We start from the raw sequence: 11,516 nt of genomic DNA, 5'->3' as shown, positions 1-11,516 counted from the left end.
TTAAAAGTAATTTTCTGACATAGAAGCAAAAACCCCAGAAGACACACATCAAGTAATGAGTGGCAAGGATTCTGTTCAGGTATTTTGGTGGGATCTCATGAGGACACTGCACTGATGCTGCACAGGCAGGGCTGTTAAAGCATTATTTCTCTCTACAAATAACTGTAAGTGTAATGAACAAAGATGAGTAGTTGGGTAAAAAACATGGTACATTCTGCAGCAGCTTCCTAGTCCAATAAACGAATCCATTGCCAGAGAAGAAGTTCCCTTGGGATCTCAAGAGATGGGGACAATCCCCTGGAAGTATCCAGCTCATTTCCCTCTATCCAAAAAGGCATTGCCAAGGTCTTTTTTCTTGCTGATTGCTCCAAACACATTTAGTTTTTCCAGGAGTGAGCACACATATCTCAAAAGTCATTTTTCACCAACTCTTTGCATTATGCCACTGCTCTCAGTTTCCCTCTTTGTTTTCTTGCCATATTCTGTCCTCTCCACAGTTTCATTAATAATGTCCAGCTCACAGTCTGGGCACTGCTGCTTCCAGGGTCACCAGGAGCTTCTCTCACTGCACCAGGGGTGGAACACACCCCAAGAACTGTGCTGTTCAAATACAGGCCTGCCTTTGCCCCAAGATCATTGCCTCTTTGATCAATGAAATAAAAATAAAGCCCTCTAACCAAGTTGCTAATTCACAGGAAAGACCTAATCTGAAAGCCTCTAGATTTCCTTTCTACCATTAAAAAAAAAAAATGTCCTCCACACTTCCCACCCTTAATTTCCTTTCCAGTTTCACCCTCTCCTCCCCTCTATAACAAAGCACGCTCGGCATTGACAGTGTCTGTGCTCTGGAGCTGAAAAATCCCCTACTGGTCTACTCTTCTTATTCCATTTTCCACAGCTGAATGCTCTAGGAAGGACCCTACATGCTCTTTCCTTCTCTGAAATATCTGACACAACTTTGGAAGCTACTAGAATAAATATGGATCCTTTCCATTTTCTGTTTTGCAGCCACCACAGCAATCTGCTCTTAAAACACACGTGTAGCTGCCTTCTGTGTGTAAAGCTGTAAAATCATTATATCCTCATCATCATATTTGCTCTTTTGAGTATTTTTGCTCCTTTATCTCTGTTTTCTCTCAGTGTTGCACAGTTTGAAAAACTGGTGCTAAATATGCAGGATAAAATAACTGCTTTTATTACAGCAATGAAACATTTACACCTTTTATGGCATCAATTTATATAGGGGAAAAATGTGCCATTTCATAAGCAAAAGTATAATTTTATCCTTAAGATGACTGTTTCATGATTGCCTTATTATTATACATGGTAAAAAAATAAGTTGTTTTTCCAGGACCATTATCAGCCAGTACATGAGGGCACATAAATCATCAGTGTTGTCTGTATCGAGTGTGTTTTGCATTGTTTTACATAGCTAAGTCCTGATACACACAGGGATTTTTAGTTCAGCTGATGAATAAACAAAAAGACCCAGATGGCAAGCAGACTAAAAATTTGCTTTTATCCCAGGTACATTGAGAGCACCCACGTCCCTGCAATCTTTCTATTTCTTTTCCCAAAGCACACACAAAGAAATTATTTAATAAATCCCTAAAGTGATGAAACATGAACTTATAAAACCAGTTACCTTTACCTTTTAATTGTAAAACAGAATTTTTGAGAAAAATCACTGTAAACAAACACTTTCATAGTTAAGATGGTGCTCTGTAGTTCAACGTAGCATACAATTATTCTGCATTTTTTTTACAGATTTCTCGTGCTCCCGTTTCCCCTGTGAGAACAAGTGCGACGCACCTGCATGGACAAAGCCTCTCCTCACCTGGAAGCTTTCCAGGCCGTTCCCGGCTTTTCCAGACGATGGCGCAGCGCTCCCAGCGTTCACCAAGAGCTCTGTGCTGAGCAGAGCCACGGACACTTCCCGCTGGCAAGGGAATATATTCTATTACACATCCTAGAAATGTCTTATTAGTCAGTAAAGAAACAGCAACACAACTCCAAAACATCCCATTCCCCCTAAAATAAACCCCCACCAAACCCTCTTATTTTTTCCTAAAAAAGCCACAGGGGATTTAACTTTTTAATGGATGCAATAAGGAAAAGCACAAACCTAGCACAGACTGCCTGATCAATTACTGGGAAGGAGTTTAGACACTTCTTGAAGGCATATATGGGTAAACACATGGAATGCAAGCTCCAGTGCTTTCCTCCAGGTACAAACATCTAAGGAAAAAAAATCATATGAATAGAAATTATTTGAGGCTACAGATATCTGAAATGTAATTAGATTATATTAATTAATACTAATACTTAACAAGGTAAGTTATCATGCAAGCCCTTTGTTTCCATAAAAATAAGTATTCCTTCTTTGGGGTGCAGATACTTCCATCTGAAGCATTCCTGACTGTGCTTTTTTCTGAAGAATCAGAGGACACTTTCAGTCAAAAACATAAACCAAGGGAAACAATTTTGTTTCAAACTAGGCAGGTACAATTTTAAATGATAAATATTGTTGTGTTTACATTCTGTAAACACATTGCTAGTACAGTGGTGGTTTTGGATTTAGTGGAACAGACTTCAGAGAGAGAAAATACAGATGAGGGAGGCTGATGAACTCAGACCACAACATCCTTCCAGTAAAGTCTTCTTTCATTTCTTGAAGCTATTAAGCAATTCTGTATTTTCTAAGCTATTGCAGAAGAGACACACCTTAAACTGGAAACAGAAATTGCCCAATCAGTTACACACTGTTTTCTTTCTATTTGCTTGAAACAGAACCTATATGGAATCAATGAGGATGGTTTTCAAGCAACCTAGCTTCCTCAACCTGCCACAGGGCAAAGTTCAAGTCATATAATAGAAAACTCAAAGGACAGTAACTCTCTGCTTATCAAATGTTAAAGGTTCATGGGCAGTTAGCTATAAATGAAGATATGTTTTAGATATGAATAGCTATGCAGGATATCTCATTACATTAACTCTATTAACTGTCTTTGTAAAGAAGCAATGAAAGCAGAATATTTTTCTTCCACAGACTTACTACATCTGAGATTGCTCTGAGGAGAGGATCAAGAGAAGAGCTAGTTCCTAATTTTAGCTGTCAGAGCTAGAAGGAAGCTGCTCACGGAGTTGGAGTAATAACAAAATTAAACCCTACTAATCAGCCCACCCCCTGCTATGGCTAAGTAGGGGTATTAATACTGCAGGGCTGTTTGCATGGCTTTTTAAAATTTCTTTTTATTTTTTTAAGAGTTCATATTTTGTTTATGATGCAAGGCGTGTTTGTGTACAAAAAGAAGAAGAAGGGAAGAAAATATAAAGCCAGGTCATGTGGGTAGTGCAGATAGCAACTGGGAAACATTAGACTCCATTACACTACCATGCAACCAAGTATGGAACATACTATTGTACCTGGAACAAATTGTGGTGGTCAGAAATGAAATCAATACCAATTTCCTTTACAGACTGCAGCATAAATTGATCTGTTGTGCAGTTCAACTAAGACATCTGTTGGTTTTACAGTCACTTTTCTCCTAAACAAGGTACATTTTACCTGTCTAGCCCACACCAAAAACTTTCATTATAAAAGTATGAAAAGTATGAAGTATGAAAAAAAGAATATTGGAGTTTCCCCCATCTCCCTTCTTTGTTGGGTTGCCATACTTTATCTGTTTAGTGAAGAAGAAAAAAGCCCAGTAGATAAAGAACTTCAGTTGGTTTTTGCTTTTTGTAACTGATTACAGCCAGTTTCAACAAATGCACTGTAGCTACAGCTGTACTATTCCTGCTGTGCTGTACTATTCCTGAAGGAATGCAGGTTGTACCTGTGGCATTGCCAGCCAGACACCAGTGGGGATTTCTAAAAGCAGATAGGAAGGTCAAACACTTTGGTTCTTTATTGAGGGAATCCACCTATGACTTTGGTGGTAATTCTGTTTACTGCAGAGGGTGTACACCTGTGCCCTTTACACCTACTGAGAAGTGACACCCTCAACAGTAAATCCTCAAACACCAACTTCCCTGTAACACCCTGTTTTGTGCAGTGGAAACGCCTCCTCTGTGAACTAATAGAACTTGAGCACAGACATGCCCAGTTCTTAAACGTTTTAATTTTTCTTAAGAAGAGAGAGAATTTTCAAAAAACGCATGCTAGTTCAAATACACAACTACTGCAAACTTTACTGTATTAATTTCATGCCTCCCTGAAATCAGTATAAAACATTAACCTAACTTCAAACTGATGTTTTTTCATCTACTTTGTAAAACATGCTATTGTAACATAGAAAATATGGGCAAGAGTTTGGCAATGAGGCAATGACTAGAACTGCAAGTCATTGTGACTGGGATTGTGCTGTGAATTTCTGCTTTAGGGAGTGAGGTGGATACTGCAGTCTTGAAGATGAATTAATTTTTTCTGACCATAGCATGTTTTATTCAAAGCATTTGCCAAGAGGAAAACTAAACACAGTAATGGCAGTATAATGCTAACATATTTAATAATGCTAGCAGCATGGGCAGCATAGTGCTAACAGTCTTAAAAAAAATTTAGGCTTGCTTTATTGAATTATAAAAGTCACAGCAGAAGGAAAAGATGCATCATTAAATGAAACAGTTTTAACAGCTTGAATAAAAACCCCATGTTTCCCTTTCTTTTAATGTAGTGAATTGGTGATTTATTAGCAGTAGATGACTGCATTTCTTTGGAAAACTGATAAGATTTTTCTGTTACTACCAGGGATCAAGACTTTCTGCATTTACTTCCTTGTTTGTGCAGCAGCAGCATCAGATAAAGGACAGAGCCATGCAGTGTCACAGCCCCTGAACAGAAGCCACGGAGCCAGCCTGGCACACCAGGCCAAACCTTGGAAGACTTAAATGTGAAAACCAACACCAAACCAAAGCCTTTGTCATGCCCCTGTTGGTAAGAGATGAGGGTTTATTTGAACTAGTTTGGTAACCTGGCAGTGAAGGCCAGCACTGGTCTATATCCTGGTACCCAGACAAACTGTCTCTAGGGCTCCCAACCAGTGCTCTGTCCCCCCCACTCTTACACCTCGCTCACAGGGCCCTCAGTCCCCACACAGGCACTGTGGTGATGCTGCAGGACAGCTCTCACTTGTTAGGGTGAAATCTGTCCCAGCCCTGGGCTCCCCATGCTATGAGGGGCTCTCCCACGCCCTGGGTGAGCCCTGAAGGGCAACACCTCCCCAGCAATGGCTCTGGTCAGAATGTAGGCCGCAACAAAATTATCTAAAAGTAAATGCTAATTAAACTAAACCCCTTGTTCACCTGGGCAAGGTCCAGCATAAATAGGGCTGGCACACCTTGGTGAGGGTGTGTGATCTTTGGCCAGGGCGGGGCGCACAGGCCGAGGTGCTTTGGATGCGGCGTCAGCTCACGGCTTCCCAGGGGCCATCACAGCCATGGCTGCTGCCCCATGGAGAGAGCTTTGGGCACACAAGCTGCCTGCTCCCTGTCCACACCAGCCCCTGAGGGGCAACACCCACCAACCCCAGTGCCCCAGGCCAAGCCAGCAGTAGTGCTTTCATTGCTATTTCAGTTACACTTTTCATGGGATTTCATTGTCCATGTGCTCCTGTCTGGCATACGGATGTGCTGGACAGCAAAGGAAAACTGTGCCATGTTTGCTTAACATGAAAGCTTTTTCAGCAGTGTCCAACACCAAATATTGGCTGGATTCAGTAATCATTCCCATTACTCGTTTGTTTTCCACAGCTAGTCCTAGGGACAGCCACCCTCTGCATTAAGGCAGACAACTGCAGGATGAACCATTTCCTCCAGCAGGTGCATCAGCCCCCTCTGTAAGTTACTGTTTTCTGCAGAAAGGCACCACTGAAGGAACCAGACAGTGCAGAACTACACTAATAGCACCTTGTGGCAGAGAAATGCAGGGGTGCAGAAGGAGAAATGATGACGCTGGGGCTATCACATGCAAAGAAACAAAAAACCCCAACACAGCTCTCTGATAGCCACACCACCACAAGATCTGCAGATTTAAGGCCTTGAAGTACTACTGTAATAACAAAAATTATCAATTCATTGTATATACACTGCAAAAGGCAGTCTTCTATTCTTCTGCTCTTCCAGAAAGCTATTTACATATAGACTACATAGAAAAATTTAGAGAAGCATGACTATAGATTCTAATGATGGATTTCTAATAGTGATTAGAACTATCAAAACACACTTCTAATGGCTTCCAACCTATACTGGAAACTCTAACAAACTAGTGACCATTTTTATTAAACTTAATAATTAATATGAAATTTGGAAGTGATATAGTTCCATGTAAATGTACTAGCTAGGGCGAGCAAAGTTAGTGATTGTTAAAAAAAGCCAACATCAACCAAACCACAATCAAGAGCAGAATGGAGTAGGAGACCAAAGACAGCAAAGGAAATAGAGAGAAATAAGAAAGTTGTTAAATTATTTCAATAGCCTCTAAATTGTTCATGGAATTAAAACTCATGGGTTTGCAGGACACAGATCAGGGAAGCCTTACTGTTCTCATAAACATCAGCTCATAAAATTCAACCAGTTGAATCTTTACTGTTTGTAGAACAAGGAAATAACTTGCACATTGCTTTATAGATTTATGTTGAATAGGTGCCTGGGGAGACACAGTAATTGCTCTTGGTGTATGCTACTTATAAGAGAAAAATGCTCTATGCAGGAGACAGATTTTTAGGGACAGTCAGAAAAGACACAAAACCCTAAGAGCTTTAACAATATTCATAATCTTTTTGAACTGCCAAAAATTTTTTTTGTTTTCTTAGATTGTGTGAAAACCCTCCCCAGAAATCCATATTAATAAAGAAAAACAGAACAGCTTACAAAGGAAAACACATTTATTAGCAAAGCTGTTATGCTTCAGGACATGATAAAATAAGCAACAACCTGTGACTGACAGCAGTCACACTGCTTAATGTGCTACTAGAAACATCACTGAAATGTGGCTAAATACAAAAATTAACTAAAATTTACTTACACTTATTTTCCTAATGTTGACAGATACTTAGGTCATAGTATTTGCAGCTAAAAAAAGTGACTTATTGAAGAACAATCAATGCATCAACTTGGAGCATGGCACTTTGTTTTTGCTACAGTCCATAGAAATATGGAAACACAGAGAAAGATTTTAAAATATTTTCTGTTTTAAAGCACTTAAAACTTGTATTCCTCAGAGCTCTGTATTTTTGTGGTTCTATGATAATCTTCTTGTAATGTCATTCCTTTAACATAAGCTAAGGACTTATTCTGAAGACTAGTAGCTCCTCTCACTCTAAAGCAGAAATGCTGCTGAGTCATCCTTACTAGATAAACAAATATTTATGCAACATTTAGATTATTTTTTTTCTCAGCTGAAGAAAACAGCTTCTGAAGTCAAGCTACCTTGGAATTCAGGAGACAGCTTTTCTAAATGAAGTTTGTCTTTGCTGCAGCAGAATGACCTAAAGCACTTGACTATTACTCATTTAAGGGGACTTTTCCCAATTAGCAGTTGTTTCACTTTTGCTTTCTTCCTCACAGAAAGCATTATGAATTCTGACAATCCATTGTAAAATAAACTGTGGAACAGATTGAGAAACTGCTTGGAAGAGGGCACATACAGAAAATATCTACAAAAGGACTGCTCTGCCATTGGATGCACTTATTGTCTCATGATTTTACTGGGACCCTGCCCATTACATTCTTACCCTGGTCAACCCATAATCAAACACACAGAAGCTTAAAGAGGAACTGTCTCTTCATAGAATCATTCCTAATTTTAATCAGCTAGTTTCTATTTGATAGAAGAGATATTCCTAATAGCATGTAGAAATCTTTCAAAATATTGTTAATTGTGCAGTACATTGTAGCTTGCACTTGAACAACCTTGCACAAAAAGAAGAAATTAACATTGTGTAGTTTTGGATGATGCAGAATTTCTAATTCTAGTAACTTCAAAAAAATTCAGTCATGAATTACATTTACCTGATTTTCATTTTCCTTCTAGCCATGCCTAACCCTTAGGTTTTGAGGTTCTAAATCTGCAGTCTCAAATACACTCTTAAATAACCTATTGGACTCCTCAGTGGGTAAGTTTCAGTATTTACAGCACAACATTAGTTTTGTTAATCTGTCCCCACATCTAATGCAGACAAGGAATGCAAGTGTACTGTATGACCACATATGCTGCCATACAAAGACATCCTCTGGCTATGACTTTGGTCTCTATACAACATTGAAATACAGAACAGAAAGTTCGGTGTCTCTGAAAGAAGACCAGGATTCCCAATTTAGAAAATATTTTGAATTTACATTAAATGTACAAATTTAGAATTTATTTTATTAAAAATTAATAAAATGGCAAAACTAATGTATTTTGAAACAAATCCTGAAATGCTACAAAAACTATGAAGGCTTTTTTGATCTGTAATTGCCACCTGAATACTCAAAAATTTACATCAAATGCTTATTGAAAATGAGTATTTTGATTCAGATTTTTGGACTATGTGGATGCTGTATGCCAGCTTCTAAAGCAACATCAAACTCCTCATCCAGAGGCCAAAAAAATGTAGGGAGACCCTAAAAATGTAGCAGAAGCATTTCCGCACACTGATTTCAGTAGTCAAGTTTGTGCAGAAATGATTCCACTAGATTCATAGGGTACCTTTGTGAGGCAACAGAAACTTCTCACTTCGTCAGCTTTTTGACCTCTTCCAGCTCTTTTATAGATTGCCACTGCTGATTGATTGTTACCAGCTGGAAGAAATGGAAAATATGAAAGTTAGTAAAATCCCAGTGAGCATTTACTCCACTCCCACACCTCCCCATATCAAAGATCAGCTTATTGGTGAAGAAGTTCTAGTGGCTTTACATTTTCCTTTCAGAAATATGCAACAGATGGCACAATAATTTGTTGAACAAAATCACTTGGATATTAATTAAGTAATCATGCCAAATAATTTTACTTTTCCTTATTCTAAGTGTTCTAATAAATTAAGGTATTTTTCCTTTGGGCTACAGTACTCAAACATTCTTACTCAATTCTGTAATTCAGGAACAAGGTAAGGGTAAACAGCACTTCCTCTATATTCCAAATTTCCACTGTTATCAATGAAATGGAGTAAATGGATGTTTGGGGTGGGAACACACATAAGACAACAACCAGAAGTACAGTATGAATTTAAGATCAGACCTACAGTGTAAGAGATCCCTATTATTAGCTAATAAGGTGAAGACATAAAGTAATGAAAGAAGCATTTGTTTCCACTTTTAACTAGATACACATCAACTTTACACTTGTTCTCTCGATCATATTTTGCTAGTTCTTACACATTGAAAAAAGTGATTAATTGTGTTGGAAATCTATGCTATTTATACATATATTATATGTACAAATTACCTTCTGAGGCTTGGCAGGATCAATAGCTTCCCATGGTTCTGAACTGCCAATCTTGTGAATGCTTTAAAAGAAGATAAACAGGCATTGTGTTTTAAGGTGTGTCCTTGAACACATTTTCATATGAGCAGCCTATTGTCAGTAGAGCTATTCACTTTAGTAAGGAGTTCCCTAAAACACAAGTTTACAGGTTTGGGCACTGTATTTTAAAATCTGGATAGGAATCAATGATAGCTTGCTTTATTTGCAGCTTCTAAAGCACCAAGCAAGCCAGCACTGTTCACGTATCATTGTGAGGGAAGCAAGCTGAAAAATCAAAACTGAATGAAGACACAAGGGACTTTTACCCTAACACTTTTATCCTAACAGTTAAAATGCCTATTCCAATCACTTTAAAATAAATAAATATACTCCCAAAACCTTTAAGAGTATAGGATTTGGCTCCAATTATCAGCCAAGCCATTGGAATACTATCAAACACTGTTCTCTATATACAAGTCAATAGCCTGGTTGCAATATATGTGCATCTCATCTACCTATGTGATTATATGACATTCTTAATTATAACATTTAAAACTTCTTATACCTAAAGCAAAACCCCCATCATTATTAAATCAAAAGTTAGGAAATAACTTGGACTACACTCCAAATGAATTAATTTCCTCACTATTTACAATCTGCAGATACTTTAGTCATTACCAGTACTCTGGAACACGTGCCTGGCACAATGTTTTTTTTTCTGTGTGTAAAACATGATAGTGAAATACTTGGTTGAATAAAACATGTTAGGGTAAGCTCCAAGCAATAAGTTTTTGCTTACATCACATCAGATTTGCTGAATAGGGAATAGACACAAAAAGAGAATGCCCCAGCTGCTGCGAAGGACAATATTCCGGCCAGGGGAATGAGCTGAAAGATAAAATAGAGAAAAGAGCTGATCTTATGTCCCAGCTACAGACCCACGAGTAGGGGAGCAAGGGTTACACAGAACTAGGCAGGGATTACCGGTTCCTGTATATTACCTCTGTATTACTCTTTACACCACTTCATTTTTAATACGTGAATTTCACTTTTACCTCTACATTACCCTTCACACCTCACTTTTAATACAAGAACTTTACACCGGTCCCATTTCCTCGGGAAATCAAGCGGCAACCCCGGTGCAGCCGCCCGAACCCCTCGCATCCCTCCCCGCGGGCGGGTAACCACGGCCGCGACCCCTCAGGCGAACTCACTTCTCTTTTCGTTCTAAGCGTGTGCAAGATGCCCTTGTTCATGCTGGCAGCAGCTGCGGAGCGCCTCCACCAGCGACTCTCAGCTCTCCCCGACTGCGGCAGGAGGCGCCGGCCGGGCCCGCCCCGCGCTCTTTGAGCCCCGTGCCCTGAGGGGGCGGGACAGCGCGCCCCCCGGCGGCCGGACAGAGCGGGCCCTGAGGGGGCGGGACAGCGCGCCCCCCCGCGGCCGGCGCGGAGCGAGCGGGCAGCGCCCCCTGCAGGTGCCGGAGGGAGCGGCCGGACAGAGCGGGCCGCGGCCGGCGCGCTTCCTGCGCCAACCCTTCTCTCCCCGTGCCTGCAGCACTGCAACCCGGCTACTCCGCTTCTCCTTTGGCCTCCTGTCTGCCCCTTCTCCAGGCAGCTGCCCAAAGAAGAGGGTATCTAGGCAAACACCCAGGTGATGACAGAGCTGCCTCTTCAGAGCTTGGAGAGCTGCCTAGGGTGACCAAAAGAGGAGCCCGGTGTCACTGTGTCCCCTCGTGCTGCAGCAAAAGCTCAACCCAGGCCCAGGTTCTCATCACTGCCCTGTGTTCCACAGCTCCTATCACTTCCCAATATCCCTCTCTGAGAAAAATTTCCCAATATCACTTCCCAATATCCCTCTCTGAGAAAAACTACCAGGGGCAGGCTGGAGGTGAGAGCAGGCGACTCCATCCATTGGTTTCTCCCCTTCTCTCTTGCCCACTGGAAAGCAGTGAGAGGAAGGAGAGGCTGCCTGTACTGCATGTTCTGCTACTCCCTGCAGCAAGGAACAGACATGACAGGGCACAAACAGCTCAGCTGGTCCTTCTAGGGAGCAAGTGTGGAAATGATGCAGCAGC

At 40.5% G+C, this 11,516-nt stretch overlaps 1 protein-coding gene across 1 annotated transcript; it reads right to left on the bottom strand.

The window, feature by feature from the left end:
* Window positions 1-6,889: 6,889 nt before the first annotated feature.
* C10H15orf48 (chromosome 10 C15orf48 homolog) lies at window positions 6,890-10,731 on the bottom strand. The gene is made up of 4 exons (XM_030955588.1): window positions 10,657-10,731; window positions 10,242-10,330; window positions 9,425-9,485; window positions 6,890-8,781 (listed from the first exon to the last, which is right to left on the bottom strand). Exons 1-4 carry the CDS (start codon window positions 10,696-10,698, stop codon window positions 8,713-8,715), a joined length of 261 nt encoding a protein of 86 aa, XP_030811448.1. The 5' UTR covers window positions 10,699-10,731; the 3' UTR covers window positions 6,890-8,712.
* Between the last annotated feature and the right edge of the window lie 785 nt (window positions 10,732-11,516).

The sequence above is a fragment of the Camarhynchus parvulus genome, chromosome 10 (genome assembly GCF_901933205.1).
Source record: "Camarhynchus parvulus chromosome 10, STF_HiC, whole genome shotgun sequence".
Classification (NCBI taxonomy): Eukaryota; Metazoa; Chordata; class Aves; order Passeriformes; family Thraupidae; genus Camarhynchus; species Camarhynchus parvulus.
Note: the sequence above shows the minus strand (reverse complement) of the source record. Positions and strands in the feature narration are given on the sequence as shown.